General features: G+C 34.6%; 1 protein-coding gene across 1 annotated transcript in view; it reads left to right on the top strand.

Moving 5' to 3' along the window:
* The window catches only part of SLIT3 (slit guidance ligand 3), a 490,388-nt gene that overhangs the window by 238,529 nt on the left and 233,162 nt on the right, over positions 1-18,697 (top strand). The window contains exon 5 of the mRNA XM_034406116.3: positions 8,373-8,444. Within this exon, the coding sequence (XP_034262007.2) occupies positions 8,373-8,444 (72 nt within the window). The remainder of the gene's footprint in view (positions 1-8,372; positions 8,445-18,697) is intronic.

Raw genomic sequence — 18,697 nt, 5'->3', positions numbered from 1 at the left:
TTGCTTTAGTTTTAGGGGTTAATGTATTGCTATTTTTTATTGTTTATTTATGAAAGTTTCTCTTGTAGATATTGACTGTAGTTTTCTACACCAATGCCACCATACTGATTATTGTAGTGGCTTGATCAGAATGATATGAAATTGGTATCAATCTGACATGTTTGTAATCTTGATTATCAAGAATTTTAATAGTTTATTCAGGATTTAGCTTGTTGACAAAAGACCCACTGACATGGTTCAGTAAAATTAAACAAGAATGAATGTGTACTATAGATAATTGCTTCTTGAAATCTAAAATGTATATAGAGATCTATGTTCTAGAGTTTAAATTCTATGTTTTTCCCCTTTAATTCTTCCAAATTAGTGCATATTTTGTACTTTCTTTAAACCGTGGAAGACCATTGAAATGTATTAACTTGATCATTCTCTCTAAACAAACTGGGAATTTATGGATTCTGTCTTGCCAACTTTATTCCAAGTACAATTTCCCAATTTTCTCTTTTCTCTTCTTGTCCAAGTTTGAAACTATAAGCCACTTAATCCTTTTCCCCTTTTGTTCATGTGTATCTGGAGGACAGTTCCTGAATTCCCTGAAGTGTGGCTGTGCGTCTCTGTTTGTGGTGGTGGAGAAAGAGAATTAAATAAAAGACAATAGTGATGTCTTCTCTTCCGGTCTGTTCTCAGCAGGCTGTGTAGAGCATAGGGGTCAAAAAGTCAAAATAGTGGTTGTAATTACATGATGAAAGCCCCACCTTTTTGTACATACATTGAAGTTACATGCATGAGCAAAAGCACAGAGTTTCAATAATACGTTCATGACTGCCATCTTGCTTTTTTTTTACTCACCTCCCATCCCCAAAGATGCCCCTTGCTCCTCCATTCTTCCTTTGATAACCAAGCAGACTTGGTTTCATGAAAATAAATTATATGAGGTTTCTTAACAATACTCAGAATTAATACACTTCAAAATGGTCATTTTAGCTTCTTTCATCCCAGCCCATGTCAGCAACACACTCCCACACTAATCATTAACTATGCTGGAAATGATGGGTTCATGGTTAGCAGTCACTTTCTTGATTTGGAAATTAAAGTTAGCCTACTGATTTGTTATAAAAGTACTTGGCCAATTTTTTTTTTCATTGGAAATAAAGTTGCCTACTTGTTCCCTCTTTCATTACTCCAATTATAAATTCTACTCAGATTCAGTGATTGGGAAACTTTTCAAGTCTCAAATACACTGTGGTTCACATTGAATGAGAAAGGCAAGAAATGTATTTGGCTTCCCATCATTTTAATCAGGCAATGAGATGGATACTCAGCAGCAGAGAAGAGCAGAAGCTGCAGTGCTTTTTCAGAAATGGCTGCCAGGTTCTGGGTCAGGACTGCTATGGTAACTGTGAGTTCTGGGATTCTCTCCCACCCCACTAGCTGCTCCATTAATCAATTTCATAGTCCATCTACTGTAGGCTTCAACTTGGTTCAAATAATGGAACAAAGCACTATTTTGACTTTTTGACCCCTATGCTCTACGCAGCCTGCTGAGAACAGACCGGAAGAGAAGATATCACTATTGTCTTTCATTTAATTCACTGCAGCCATAACTGATTCTGGTTCTCTTCTTTTTCCATAATAATGGGAATACAAGTAGGCAGATCTTGCTGTCAAGCCTTGCACCTTATAGGACTTACGATTTTTACTCCACTTTTCCTTTCCTTTACATACTTGCAAAGATCAGTTACAAAGTTATTTTTCGATCATTGTCACAACTGTGAATGGTCACTGTACAAGGCAGTCACTAAAACAAAAACTGTAGTGTCTAGGGCAATATACAGCAGTTAAAACCTTTATAGTGATTGAGCCTTTATAAGATCTATGTTCTTTCCCACTCTTCCAAGTCAAAGATAATTTGCCATTCTTTTCAAGACCAAAGGACCCCACTGGGATATGATGCTAAAAAGCCTCTCTTGAGCCTAAGTTCTTATGGTTCCTATCTCAGCAACTTTATTCCTAAAAGCTAGGAATTGTCATCAGATAATAGTTCTTTTACATCCCAGAATTCAGGAAATGGAATAATTGTCTTAATTGGTTGAAAAGTAAATTCTGGTTGACCCAGAAACAACTATAAAAAAAAACCTAAAAAAGAATTTTTGGCCTACATCATATGTTGCATTAAGCTGTGGTTTATTCAGCTGTAGTTTATTGAATAAAGATAAAATAAATCACAAATGCATGTACCACAATGGTTGCATTTATACAAAATGCTAGACCAAAAACAAGCAAACCACATTATGTTTTAATGCAGTGCATGAGCTTAAGTCCCTGTATAAAACTGTAAATCATGATACTAATCCTAAAAAAGAATTGTTGACTGGGTTTATATAACTGAACCACAAATTTGCCAATTACATATTATGTGATTTAGTTACTTTGTGGTTCAATATGTTGTGTAAGCTCAGAAATTTGTCTCTACCTTGCTTAAACAATTTTTAGGTAAATGTGTTGTACAAACCATATTTATGATTTGTTAATTTAGACATCAAGCAAATGACAATTCAAATATAGTTTACAAACCATTTCAAACCTTTATTTCTCATTATGGTCTCCTGTTAATTGCAAATCCCAGTTGATTAACTTTGATCAAAACTATGATTAACCATAACCTGAATTTGTAGATCTGTATTATCTAATGTGCCTTCTATTATTCAAACTTCCGTTCCAATATACAGCCATATAAACTTTAGTTTTCTGCTGCCTCCTCATGGTGTGGTATGAGGATATTGTAAATCATAATTTTCTTAGCTGTGTTTTTGATAGAATATTATTGAGTCAACATACAGCGGGCAAGGGGTTCTGCAGGAAGATCAAAAATTTCAAGATGGGAAACACATTCATGCTAGTGAAACCCTGCCCTTTTTCACATGAGTTAAGATCACATGGTTGATCATATCTTGACCTTGCTTGCTTTCCATGCCCAGGCATGATGACCAGTCACTGCCTCCAATTGAGACTTATTAAGTACAGCATATCCCTTAAGGACCTACTGGAAACTCTTTCTTCTATGATTAATATTCCAAAGTTTCAAAAAGTGTTTCCTCTTTAACCACGAATGTTATACGTGAGTATTCACCAAAGATATACACCTAGGAAGGCTAATTCTTTGTAAGTAACTCTTTGACATTCAGAAAAAGTTTTAAACAGATTAATCCTGGAGGTACAATTTAATCTTTCTAGAGGTGAGACCAGTTTCTTCTTTAGGAGTTATTTTTCTCCTGTAGAAGGAGTAAACTTATTGTATACTTACTTTGTAGTAAGTAAGCACTAATTGAAACATGTAAACCTTTATGAATACTTTTAAATAAGCCCAACCATCCTGTGAATTCTCCATTTCCCCTTACCAACTCTCAGCTTCTTTTTTATATATATACTTAATTTGATTGGGTGAACTGACATTGTCAATCTGCAATCCAATAACATGTTTGATGGCTACTCAGAAGAGAGTCTAGTTAATTTTTGGAAGTGCTGTTATGTAAATAAATATTCTTGCTGAGCGCTGAGCGCTGAGCCAAGACATTTGCTGATTAATCAGAGTTTTGCCCTTGTCTTCTGCAAGAATAAACCTTGAAATGTCAAGAGATACTTTAATGCTTTTAAATGGCAAGAACACACCCACACTTTTTTTGGTCAGCCAGTAAGTGAAAATTCTGAATCTAATCACACTATACAATCTTTGTGGTATGCAGTAGGGCCAAATATCCATCAAGGCTTGCTTTTTCTTATCAAGTAAGGTATTTCATTTTTTTTTCTTTTAGTAGATTATTGTTTCTTCACCACTGTTTAAATAGGCTAGTTCTTTTGCATTTCCAGGTGTTAATCCCCTGTTTTACAAAAAAGAAATATGTTAAATAGAATCCATTTTGCTGATAATGAATGAGATTATATCAAGATTCTAATTGGGAGGATCTGATTAGATTTTAATGAGCTTGCCTTAGGGTGAATGCAGGGCATGAAGAGAATAGTTGCCATAAATAATCTCTATGACCTATTCCAGCTATTCCTTAGTTATAAAGGTAAAAACTATTACTGTTTATGACGATCAAGTAATGGAATACAATATTGCAGATTTTGATACTTTTCCTTTAAATGAAGGGAAATAATTTTGCTTTTCTGATAATAATATGAATACATACATACATACATACATACATACATACATACATGTGTGTGTGTGTGTGTGTGTGTATAAGGAAGGAAGAAAGGAAAGGAGATTCCATTTCATTCTTTCATAATCTTAGTGCTGTGCTTTGAAGAAATTGTAATATTTCTGATGTATGAACAGTTTAATTTTCTGTTCTCAAATGTACTTTATGAAATGGACTCAGAAATGGACTCATATCAATGGAATGTACATTTTAGTAGATTGGCTCATATTATACAGAGCAGTTGCAATGGGAAGACTAAGAGGTGTAATACGATCTGTGCATTTTGTGATGTAATTATTTGTCATGATAAAGTTACAGAGAAGCCAAAAAAGTCCACAGTCGACAGAAAATCTTTGTATGTGCGTATGGAGTCATCTGCAATGGGAATAGCTTATAAATATTCAAGAACATTGATATTTTAACATTATTATGTTACAATGTTGGACTATTAATATTGAAAAGTTAAGATTTTATTTTAGATTTATTTAGTTAGGAATGCAGTAGATCACTTTCTGCTTTTTTGTAAAGTCAGCAACATTTCCTAAATTTTCAAAAAATTAACAGTGTTCTGTTCAACTTATACTATGTTTTCAGATGAAAAAATAAAATAAAATAAACTCCACAATTCCCATATTATACTAATCATAGTGAGCTAACCCAGCTGCTGTTCATTAAGTGAAATCAGTATGTTGATAGAAGACTAGGAAATTTACATTTAAGGTGTCAGAAATCAGTCTTTTTTAAAGTCTGTAGTGTAATCATATTTAGAAGATATTTATATGTTTAGCATATCCACAAATGACTCCAGCAAGATTGAGAATTCCATTGTTCAGAAGTCCTAGGTCTGAAAATTTAGTCATAATGATTAAGTTGGTCATGTTAGAAAGGCTGGAATCTATATCTTTAATATAACTGTTGTTCAAACCTAAAACAACATCCGAAATCTTCCCATTCACTGAAGATTCCCTCCCAGATTTCCATAAATAAATAAAGAGATGTTTTGCCACTAATATTTTTATCTTAACTTTCTTTTACCACCACCCACTCCCCATCACGCAAAAAGGGCTTGGAGGACAATTATCTTCCCTAAGTTCAAGATCCTCGACAGGACAGGACACTGTAAATGGCCCCAATCCGTGGTTAGCTTTTATGCAAATTTTACAGCATTCTCTGATGTTGTACTAAAAAGATCAAAGTGGGTATAATTGAGTGATGGCTTTTTTTAAAAAAAATAGTCTGCTTGCAATAGGTCACAGTGTTAATGTATTTAAAGAAATTCTTTGTTGGTTTTAGAATTGTGCCCAATACAGAGCTAATATGGTAATCATTGTAGTTTCTACTTTGTGCATAGATGTTTCCTATCGTGAAACAGGTTAAATTATTCTTAGCACATCTTTTAGAGTACTGATATCTATTTTCATTTTGTTTTAATAAATGATTTCTATACAGTATCCTGCATATTCATGAATATTTAAGTGTGAACTGGCAATCATCACAACTTCTTAATCATAAATAAATAAATATTTATTTATTATTTACTTTATTCATTAAACATGAAACTCAGTCAACTGAACATTCAAGAATGCATCACAAATACCATTGACTGGTGCTAATGGTTGATACGGGTTGCTGCCAGCATCCTAGGTATCAACCATTTATTATTATTATTATTATTATTATTATTATTATTATTATTATTATTATTATTATTATTATTATTATTATTATTATTATTATTATTTAGGAAACACAGTTTCCTAATGGACCTAAGAAAACATTTTTAAGATGTGATAGCACTGGTGTAGGCCACAACAAAAAGCATCCGTATGGACAAAGCACACTTTGCATTGTTTTATAAAACTGCTACATAATATGTTTTGCAGTTATTTCAAACATTATGCAAAAAATCAACATCCTTTTTAATCATCTGTTTGTACTGAATTATCTGCCAGATACATATTGTTGAAATACCATCATTAAAGCTGTCAGTTTATCAGAATATGAGAAATATTTATGAAATAAATATTGAAGATTTGGAGTTGCTTCACTGTTAATCTGACAAGAGTATTTCAACAGAAGATAAAGCAAATACAAATTACTATGAGATGTATTAATTTATTATTAAAAAATATTATTTTCTTGCAAATAGGAAGGTGGAATACATCCATAAGGGAGACAGTAATAAGAATTATTAACTGTTTTAATATGCTAAAATCTCTCAAACTTTGCCCTTTACTTGAATTAATAAGGAACTTATTTAAATAATAGTTATAATTTTAATTTTTTGGGAATGGGTGTTTTCCTGTTTCAATTCCAGCTGTTCCTTTGTGCTGCTTACTTTATTATCCTTTAATGTTTCAGACATTATTTTTTATAATACTTAACTTTTTGCTTCTTTGCATTACTTTCAGTAGATCATAATACTGATCAGAATCGCTAAAATCAAAGGCCTATCATGTAGCATTTAATATTCTAGTGTCACTAGTGATGAACATGAGTAGAAAGTTAAAACATCTTCTCTGTGAATATTTCACAACTAGGGGAAGTCCTGAAGTACTTACATATGTTTAGAAACGTCATTTTGAAAACAATAAAGCATTGTTATGTGTACCATTTGTGTGCCTGTCTCTCTGTCTGAGAAAACAATTACAGCTACCAAAAGGAATTGGTGTAGACTAGATGACTAGTATAAATTGAATTAGTTTGACAAGGACATTTGAGGTGGGAGCTGAATGGACCATCAGCCTGATGGAAAACAGAAGAAAGCTCTTGGTGACCCAGATGACCTAACATGTCAGTGTGGGTTTTCTGTGTGGTGCTCTCATTCAGAGCCAAAATGCTTATTATTCAATAAAATCAATTTGATTGAGGTTCATGGCACAATAGAGAATTCACTTTCAAAGGGGGAGAAATTCCACAGAGTGCATTCTAATGAATGCTACTTAACTGGAATGTCTGAAAAATGTATACATCTCTTAAAAAGCATATTAAGTTTGGATAGTATCTATTGTCCTTGATTTCCATGCAGTATCCCGCAATTTTATAAAATTGAGCATTACCAATGCTTGTTAATAATAGTGATGCAATTTTCTTCATTTTGCCATATATTTGAATACTTATTTTGTGCTTTTCTAAGCTATTGCTTGTGACTATGGTATTCCACAAAGGATAGAGAAAATAATATGAAGCATATTATCTTTTTAAATGAAAGAACATATAATAATAATAATAACCCTTAATCATTTTAGGACTTACTGACATTCTTACTATTCTTCTGTTCATGGGTATTGGCACAAAATATTTGTGAATGTATTGATTGTGCTTTAGACAATATTAATTGCAAGGAGGTGGGGGTGGGAAATATTTTGTCAGGTTCACATTCTGATTAGAAAGTTCATAACTGCCAAACCAGAATATAACTTTCCATTATATTTGTATTCTGTAATGGAGTTCACCAAATGAAGGACTTCTGAAAAAGTAGCCACAAAAATATGTAGCTTCATGGAGATTTCTTCCTGTAGATATAACATAAAATAAACCCAGCAAAAGAAGAGGAGAAATTTGATTCTTAGTTATTTCTTTAATTTACAAGAAAGATGGAATAGAGTATGAGGATTTTTATGAAATTGCTTGCTTTAATAAATCTTCAGTTTGCAGTTATGGCGTTATCTGCAACTACCTTAAGTGATTTTGAACTAATAGGTAGAGATTGCAATGTAATCTATATACTAATAGTATTTCTTCTTATTTTATCCTTTCTACTGTATTTTAGTTACTTATTTTCTCTCTTATTTTCAGTTTCAGGTGTTTATTGCCATATTTCAGATAATAAAGAAATGAACTGTTAGAAATACAGACTTTAAAAAGAACATTTAAATCATTTCAGGGCAATTGGGTGCAATATTTATTTTAAAATGCATAAAAGTAATAGTAGTTGGTACACAGTAGTTAACAGTCCAACAATTTTTTTTGTCGTTTATGAAAATATAAAATTCTGCATAGCTACCATTTCAGTGCATGACCTCGTAAAAGTATGTTAACATTTTCATTATTCCTCCTCTTCATATCACAGGAATTTGTAATTATAAACACACCTTTATGTCAATATTTTTTCTTAAATTCAGTCACTTTCAATAAGTTCATAATATTTGTTTCTTTATTTGTTATTTTTAGGGACTTAAGTGAAAACCAGATTCAAGGCATCCCTAGAAAGGCTTTTCGAGGAATTACTGACGTAAAGAATTTGTAAGTATTGTCTATAAATAGAATTTGAGCTGAAGCTAAATTCTTTTCATATGCTATTTTATGTATATTGTGTATTTCAGGACAAGATATGCATCTTCGTGTTATACAGAAGTAGTTTTCTTGCTTAGAAATAGGTGGTCACCTTTGACATCCATTCACATCTTGATTAAATATATGTATAGGCTTTCTATGTATTATTTTTCCCTACTGCAGTCTTTAACGTCTATTGAAGAGAACTTGGAGGAAATTGATAATTTAGCTTTGTACTAAACAGGTAGTCCTTGATAAACAACAGTAGTTGGGATCAAAATTTTCATTTGCTAGCAATGCAGTTGTAAATCGCATGACTTCATCATTTAGCAATGGCAATTGTAGCACTTCCCTTTGCCATTGTTATGGAATGATTGCAGGTAATTAAGCAAATTCCAGGTGGCTTGTAAATAGGCCAGCTGGCTGGCAGGTAGGTGGCTGGTGCCAGGTGGGGGAAAATGCCTGGGTGTATCACAAAGTGCAGCATGTGTGCAGTAGAGGTGTGTGTGTGTGTGTGTGTGTGTGTGTGTGTGTGTGTGTGTGTGTGTGTCTGCTGCTGGGTAGGGGAGGCTATGAACGATTCAGCAGAGCAATTTGCAAGCCTCCCTACCACTTCCCCATTGATTTTGCTTGTGGGAAGCAGGCAAGGAAGGTTGCAAATGACAATCTCATGACCATAGGACACTGCAAACATCATAATGTAAGCCAGTTGCCAAGCGCCCAGATCACAATCACATGACTGTGGGATGCCTAGAATTTCAAGAACTGGTTATAAGTATCTCTTATTCTATGCTGTCATAACTTTGAACAGTCACTGAAGACTGTTAAACAAGAACAAATTATTAATAACTCTAGCAAATATATAACACAGTGGACACATCTTCAAGGATTCTCAATTCAAACAACAAGTCTGTCTCTTTCTGTGTCTTAAGAAAGATGTAATGGGTATTACATACTGTGATATATAAGGAAATCTAGATTCCCTACTATGGAGACTGGAAGCTTCGTGGATTAACATATTCATCACAATTGAATTTTATATTGCTCAACTAATGCTTTGTTGTATTAATATTAGAACAATTTGCATGTAGTTCTTTCCACCAGGCCTCTAAAGCTGTTCAAATGTATTATATCAGTAGTTTTTCAAGAATCTTATCCAGTGCACCAATATACTTTATTTTAAACATAGAAATGAAACTGGAAAAATAAAACTTCACCGACAATATCCATGAGTCATTGGACAAAAGTTTAACCTGGAGAATTCAGCCTCATGCTCCTAATTGCAAACTGCCACACCTTAAGGGAGCCATGCATTTAATTATTTTTTTCTGTTCATTTTATGAAGTTGTATTTCTTTTTTATGTGGCTAGCTACCATTACATATGCGAATGTGCTAATTTCTATTAATTTGGATTAATTAATTTTGGTTTCACAAAATGTCCAGCTTTAAATTTAGCAGTAAGATATAATTAACATATACGGTTAGGTTAAGAAGAGAACAAAAATAATTGAGTCAGTCTTCACGAGAGGAAACAAACTGTAGGACATACTTTTTAAAAATAGTATTTGGAGAAAGCATCTTTATGCTGTAACTCTAAAATAATTGGTGCATGTGTTTACAATACAGGGAATAATTGAAGAAGGGGAATAAATATTCTTCCTTACATTTCTTACATACTTGATGTTAATGCTCATATTAACCTTTTCAGCTTCATATTTTCTTGGGTGGGTGTGGCCACTCTCTGCAGCTGAAGTGGAGCCCCAGGAAAAGCATTTGGTCTTTAGTGCTCATTTATGTCCTCATTCACACTCAAAATCACATTTGACCTTTCAAATTCAGATCACTGCACAACCCTACTGCTTAGATTCAGTTGTACTTCAGAAGTGAGGGAGGAAAAATTCACCTGGAGAAAAGAGAATCAATCAGCAAACAATTTGTTTCACTTAGAAATACCTGTTCTGAGGTATTTTTGGAAGGTTGGATATTGAAAAAGGCTGTTCTTTCCATAAGAAAAAAAATGTTATGTGCTCACTGAAAGTACCATTTTACAGAGAGAACTGGATGGATTTCCATCAAGGCCTTTTATTCTAGTTCTAAGTAGTGCTCCCCAATAGTTAAACCTTAAATAGCTATTTAAAATTATTTTTCTTATGTTTGATTAGGGAAAATTCATTTTAAGGAAGAAAAAAAAGCAGCCAGTATTCATGAGCAGACAAAAGGTTTAAATGATTAATAAGAGGAAAAATAGTACAGCTTTAATCAAAAACATCATCAAATTTATTGGTAGATGAAAGTTACTTCCAGAAATTGCTTAAGGCATTGTAAGCCGCCCTGAGTCTCCGGAGAAGGGCGGCATATAAATCAAATTAAAAAAAAATTGTACTGAAGACACTGAAAAAGCTTCAGATGAATAGACTAGTTTCATATTATTTTTTTCTCTTTACTTTACTAAAAATTTCAATTTTTAATCAAATTTATGTTTCTATGTAGACTTATCTATTCTCATGCTAATGTCCAAAGCTTATTATAATGACAAAAGCATTTAGTATTATGATCAGTATTTTATATTCTGAGTTATATTCTATTATTATTTTATTCCACCCTTTTTATATGCAACTCAGGGTGGCAAAAAGACCTAATACTTCTTCCTCCTATTTTCCCCACAACAAAAACCCTGTGAGGTGGGTCGGACTAAGAGAGGATAACTGGCCCCAAAATCACCCAACCAGCTTTCATGCCTAAGAAAGGTCTAGAAACAGTGGTGAAATTCATTTTTTTTTTACTACTGGTTCTGTGGGCGTGGCTTGGTGAGCATGGCAGGAAAAGGATACTGCAAAATCTCCATTCCCACCCCACTCCAGAGGAAGGATACTGCAAAATCCCATTCCCTCCCCACTCCTGGGGGAAGCCGAGGTGGCACAGTGGTTAGAGTGCAGTACTGCAGCTACTTCAGCTGACTGCTAGTTCAGCAGATCAGCGGATCAAATCTCACCGGCTCAAGGTTGACTCAGCCTTCCATCCTTCCGAGATGGGTAAAATGAGGACCCAGACTGTTTATTTATTTATTTATTTATTTCATTAAATTTCTATACCGCCCTACTCCCGATGGACTCAGGGCGGTGAACAGCCACAGGATAAAACACACGAATACAAAAATTTAAAATAGAATAAAAACGAATTAAATAATTTGGCTGAACAAATTTAAAATACCCCATAATTTAAAGCAAATTAAAATTTACATTTAAAAAGAGGAGAAGATTTAGGCCAGGCCAGCTTGATGAAATAGAAAAGTCTTAAGCGCACAACAGAAGGTGCACAGATCCGGGATCCTCCGTATCTCCGGGGGGAGCTCGTTCCAGATCGTAGGTGCCCCCACAGAGAAGGCTCTCCCCCTAGGGGCCACCAGTCAACATTGTTTGGCCATTGGCACCCGGAGGAGCCCCTCTCTATGGGAGCGCACTGACCGGTGGGAGGCTATTGGTGGTAGCAGGCGGTCCCGTAGATAACCAGGTCCTAAGCCATGGAGCGCTTTAAAGGTGATAACCAAAATCTTGTTGTGGGCAATATGCTATTTAGTATACTGTCTTTGGTGTAAGCCGTTCAGAGTCCTTGGAGAGTGGGCGGCATAGAAATATGACTAATAAATAAATAAGAATACTGCAAAATCTCCATTCCCATCCACTCCAGGGGAAGGATACTGCAAAATCTCCATTCCCACCCCACTCTGGGGCCAGCAGAGGTGGTATTTGCTGGTTCTCCGAACTACTCAAAATTTCCGCTACCAGTTCTCCGAATTACTCAAAATTTCCGCTACCGGTTCTCCAGAACCTGTCAGAACCTGCTGGATTTCACTCTTGCCTACAAGTCACAGTCTCCTGCTTTCTGGGCCAACAACTTCACTATTTCATGGAAATAGCTTTTGTACATCAAAGCACATTGCAATGGCTTCTTAAGAAACTAACACCTGTTGACAAAAATTGAAATAAACCCAAAGTAAATTATTACTGTAGCAAAAAATCGGAATGAATTATAGTTCACTGTTTGCTGATAGACAAAGCATACCACTGGTCCATGCGAAGCATACCACTGGTCCATGAACTATACCAGATAAAGGAAGGCAATAGACCAACAGAAATTAAGATGAGACTAAGGGTCTGAATATATACCTGTGCATGCAAATGGTGCCATGATAGAAAACTATGGATTCAGTTCTGAGATTTTGTGGGGATTTTTACATTCATGTTTTTTTATGTAAGTTGGAGTTAAGGAGGGTAATTTGACTCTCATTGACTTCTTTGAAAATTTGGTAGTTAAATTTTGTGAATATACAATTAACATTATGTTTCCAAGTTCAGGCTGTTGGGAGAGGCTCAGCTGCTGTCTGCTGCACACAACATTCTGTGCTACTATCATGTCCCCATTTCTATTGTTGCCAAACTTCACTCTGCCCATGTCATATTAGATCCATCTCAGGAAGATTGTCAGTCTGTGCTTGGGACGGAAGGAGAAAATTGTACAGTAATGCAATATCTTGGGTCCAAGAATGGTTTGCAGCTGTTAAACAACTAAATAAGGAAATTCTGCTTTCTAAAGAATTAATTGATTTGGATCCAGTCCATGTTGCATTACTTACTACAAAGGTATTACAGCTTCATGATGAAGATACAGACTGACTTAAATTCAACCTATTATCTGTCTCCTTCACCTATTTTCTATCTTAGATTGGCTTCAGCACTTGTGGCCTTTGGCCTGTCTGCAGCTGAGCTTGGATAGCAAAAAATACAGGAGAGAAATAATTGACACTGATGGATTGAGCCCTGCACATTTGTACGCTTTATGTTGGAGCTAATTTCCTAAGTGATTTTCTAATTAAAAAAACAATGTTGCACTTCCATTGGCCTAATTAGAGTAACTGTATGGAATACAGCTTGGGCCACCCCAGAGAGGAATGAACTGGAGTATGTTTTTTAATATATGGATTAAATTATTGGGAGGAGGTAGAGTTTTTCATTTAGATTTATGTTTTAATACCTGGTACTGGTAGTAGCCAGAAATCTGGCCTTTGCATTTTGCCCTCTGTATTGCAATTAAAGTTATGCAATTCAATAATGACTGTAATCTATAAATAACCACTTAAAAGATTGCATTGAAATGTTCAGCAGAGGAAATCTTTTCATTCTCTTTCTGTCTGTAGGATTTGCCAGTCAGACGGAATCACTTAAAAGCCCCAATTGCCATCCTTGAATAATTAACTTATCCTACTGGAGGTCCGACGTCAGGATTTTCTGCATTATTTTATTCTAGTAGCATCTAGTAGAAATAAAAAAAAAAAAATTAGTTCATATTTCTTAGTTCATAATTAATTTGTTCCTTATTTCATTACCTGGTTTAAATTCTTAAATTCTTTCTTTGTTATATTTAAACTTTATCATTCTTACTTAGATATTGTCCAGTATTATCTATTTATTGATTAGATTATTTTTTCACACTTATTATTTTATAAATAACTCAAAGCAGCAATCCCTGTCTCCTCCTATTTTACCCACAACAATAGTCCCATGAAGTGGATTGGACTGAGAGAGAACAAGTGGCCCAAAGTCACCTGGCCATGCCTAAATTCAGACTAGAACTCACAGTCTCCCTATTTATAGGCCAGCACTTTAATCACTATACCAAACTGGTTCTCCTATTCAAAACGTTTCAAAATGGAAAATATAATCATGTTTGTTATTTTATACTTATTGTAAAATATTTTCTAATAGCATTCTATACAGCGAAACAACCAAGAGGAATACACAGATATACAGATTTAAATATTTGTTATAAATTGGATTGTGATACGAAGCCATGTTTATAATATCCACTCTTCCCCTAACTTCTGCTACTGCATTTGTCAGCTCTCTCTAAACCATTCTTTGATTAATCTCTATATTAAACTAATGTTTGTAGATTGCAAAGAAGAAGCTTCATTAGGTCATACATTGTTGCTAGCATATCATTATTAACAATATTATTATTTTTTTCAAGGAAAGCCTTGAACTGGTCTATCTTATGTTTCATACTTGTTTCATGCTAGAGTCCAATATTTGTAATGGAATCAAGCCAAAAAAGTGTCACTCTAGTTCAGGAGAATAGTTTCTGCAAGTAAATATAATCCATATGACTAAATGTTGCATGACTAGATTTAATAGTTCTTTCAGATATATTAATGAAGCAGACCAAAAGATTTCAAAGGCTAAACAAAATACAGCATGAGACAATTTTTTTAAAAAATGTAACAAAATAAATTCTGCAACAAAATCTTAGTGGCTACATAAAATTAACTAATTTCCCCCACTCTTTAAATTCTTCTCGACCATGATTGAAAAGTCTTGATAAAATTTTCTGCATGTTCTTATAAGCACATTTAAAATGGAATTCTGTCCCCAAGTGGAATAAATAAAACATTTCAGATTTTATATAAGGAAGAAACTTGGCATGTCAAAATGCACATTATGCACTATAATTTTCCAGTGATTTGAAAAAAATACAATACAGTATTGTTAGGGAATAAAACATCTCACAATTTCCTTTTCTAGCTTTAGCAACATTCAATGTTTGCAGTATTCCCTCTGTTTTCATTTTATGTAAAGTAGTGGGAGAGTATGCAGTTGCTTCAAAATAAATTTCTTTAAAATGAAGACCAACTCACAGTTTTAAGGGATATTTTGTTTCCTTATTTGGCTGTATTGTTGAACTATTAGAAACTGAATTATACATCCAAGTGATTCAACTTTTTCAATATGGGTAAATGTATGCAATGTTAGAGTTACATTTCATATTTTACAGCTTCCCTTTGAAAGATGGATGTATTCTTAAAGAAATTCAAACTCTAAATTATCCCAATTTTATAATCACTCTCACTATGTATATTTTCAGAATCCATCTCAGAATTAGAAAGGGTTTTTTTGTCATATGCTATTGTCATGAATTTTGAAACTTCCTTGAGATTTAGACCAGTTTTATTTACAAAATAGTGGCTGTTGCAACATGCCCATAGTCACAAGCTACCTTCCCACAAAGCCAGTGGGGAAGCCGACAAGAAATTGGAAGTCATTCCTGCTTCCTTTTGTTTTTGTCCCCCCACCCCCGAATTATTCTGTTTATCTGTTCAGGTTAAATAAATAATGTCAAGTGCTGGCAAAATCAGGATATGCAGGCAGTTCAAATGAGTATAAAGATTTATTGCAAGTATAAATTCTCTACAAAAATCTGAGCTACTAACGGTCAAGGGTAATTAGCATGAATTACGTAGGTATTCATGGTGGGCTGGACTTAGATCTCCTGAGGGTGTGCAGGGACTCATGACTTTTGACCCCTCCCAGGGCTCAGCCTGGTCATCTCCTACATTTTGACTTATTATTGAAATTTGTTTGCTACTGCAATTATTTTTCTGCTAAGGAAATATACTCTTCTTAGAAGATCATGGGACTGTCCCAGATTAGGGTAAAAAAATATGGTCACCTTAAATTTTATGTTCATTCTGGTCACATCAAGCTGCACTATCTTTCTTTCAAAGGATGACCCTTTGAACAGGTCTAGTGTTTTCTAATCTTTAGATGATTTCTTTATTATCCATAAATAAATGGATAATATGTATGTATGTGTGTGTCTGTGTATATACACATACATATGTACACATACACATACATACATAACAAAAGAAATGTGTTATTTGTGCTGGATGATTTTGGGCTTTTTTTCCATCAAAGCATTTTTTATTCATTCTTTCTTTCTTTCTCTCTCTCTCTCTCTCTCTCTCTCTCTCTCTCTCTCTCTCTCTCTCTCTCTCTCTCTCTCTCTCTCTCTCTCTCTCTCTCTCTCTCTCTCTCTCTCTCCCCTCCCTCCCTCCCTGCCTCTCTCCCTCTCTCCCTCTTATTCATTTCCCTTTCTCCTTTCTTTTTTGGTGAAATTATATTTCCTAAGCATAGCAGCTCTCAGAGGACAGAGTCTGACACATGTCAGAGAGATACCTACAAAAATTAGGAAATTGTGAATATATCTTAATTTAATTAACTTCTCTACTGCAGAGCTTCTTATCATCCAGATAATAGTGGACACCTTGGTTTAGAATTTGCTGCTATGTTTGAACTTTAGTTATGATAGGTTGGATCAGCAGTGTTATTTCACAACCATATGATTTTACATTATGAGTTTTCCATGAAACATACATTATAAGTTTTCAAAGACATTTTTGTGCAGATAGGTTAGGTTTGAAAAGGTTGAAAATAAGGTTCAAAAATTCCAATCCAGGCTAATAGATGAAAAGACTTTTTTATGTGAAAGAGAGAACCCTCCATTAGAGCAGCTTGACAGTTTGCCCTTTTGATACTGGGTGGGCAAGTTCCATTCAAAGATTGATGGTTAATGCGCTACAGAATTCTCATTTATTTAAAATATATATATTTCATCAGATAAGATTTCTTTCAGATATCAGATAAGATATCTGAAAATTGTAATATAGTAGACAGTACCAAGTGAGTCCAGTTCCAGCTTGTTTTAGTTGATAAAGCTAGAAACTGGCAGATTATGAATTCTGGTCTCATCTTAGGCACAAAGCCAACTGGGTGACCTTGGGCCAGAATGCCAAGACCTATTATTCCTAAGAAAAAGAAATTTAGAATTTTTTTTTTCTATTTCACTGCTGCACAGTTGGTATTCTGGGCCACCGTCATGCTGTGGCAGTCTGCCATCATCATATGATCCTCAAATTCAATGACCCCTGGCAGCTTTCATAATTAATGGCACTGGTCTTTTGATGTTCTGATGCTCTTTCTTCCTTCAGAAACACCACAAGACAAGTTGCTAGCCCTCACAATGTTTCGAAAGTAGAAAGAATCTCAGAACATCACAAGATGAGTGCCAGCCCCCATGATGTTTCCAAAGGATAGAATGAGTCTCAGAAACATTGTTCTTAAGATATTCTGAGGCTCTCTCTATCTTTGGGAAATATTGTATTGGCTAGCTGTTTACAATATCTGTGCCTTGCATTGGCTGGGTCCACTTGTCAGCAGCTTCATGGAAAGAAAAACTAAGTAGAACATTTATTAGGGAGAAGGCCAAGCCTTTTGGGAGAGTGATGGGGCAGTGGAAAGGCCCAAGCATTCCATGGGATGGGGGGGAAGGCCTATGTGCTGATGACTAGTCTCATTACTGGTTTCTACATGCCAACCATCAATTTATTCATTGGTGAATGTATTAAAATAAAACCAAACTGGAAGAGCTAGGGTATGTTGTTGGAGAGAAAGCTGAATAAAGAATAAATGAAGTGGCATTTCCCCTCTCTTTTTATGTTACTGCATAAAACAAATTATTCAACTCTAAGCACCAATTTTCATTTAGCTAAAATCTGGCCATTGTTACATTTTTCCGTATTTTGGAAGGGAAACGTTGGAACATGTTGTTTTATTCTGTTCTCTGGAACATTATTTTCAGATAGTGGTCTTTTATAGCACAATCTATAAGAATAGGAAATTTGGCTATTGATTGCTTGGTTTCCTTTCTCATGTATTCCTGGCCCATCTCTCACACAATTGTGCAGGTCTAAAATGGAGTATCTTCCTGTTCATTATGGCATGACTACTTTCACTACTCATGTTTGCAAATGAATGGATCATTTTGACATAACTTTCCAATTAAGTTGATCACTATCCAGATATTAAATACTTTATAAGAAGTTCTAAACTAAGTTTTTGCTCAAACGTGGATGATCCCAAGTTTAATAAAGTTTTCTGCATTCTTCCATATTTTGTCTCTTGATAACCGACATAAATTCCATCTTACAAAAGAGATTATCTGCCTAACCATCTGAACTATTGAGTTCATATTGTTCAACTTAAGTGGTTAGAATATTATAGAGATCCTGCTGCCTAGTAATTTCATTTCCAGGCAAGGAGTTGGATTATTCTAGGTCTCTTCTCCTGGAAAATGTCTACCTCTATGCTTACTAATACAGTCAGAAGTGTTTCAAGAATTCCATTTCTGCCATGATAGCCATTACTTGTCTGGGTCCCCCCCTCCCTATGTAGTAGTGTATTTGCACTGCTACTATTTCACACTTCATGGAGCTGGTGATCTGATTATATGGACAAAGTTATACTTTGTATGGCCAGCTTGAGAGAATAGTAGAAGAACAAATAAATGGTTTCCACCAGATACCAAATGGATTTAATCTTTGGAATTA

This window comes from Pantherophis guttatus, chromosome 2 (genome assembly GCF_059756535.1).
Source record: "Pantherophis guttatus breed Tessera chromosome 2, ASM5975653v1, whole genome shotgun sequence".
Lineage (NCBI taxonomy): Eukaryota > Metazoa > Chordata > Lepidosauria > Squamata > Colubridae > Pantherophis > Pantherophis guttatus.
The sequence above is the reverse complement of the archived record's forward strand: the minus strand, read 5'-3'. Positions and strand labels throughout refer to the sequence as shown.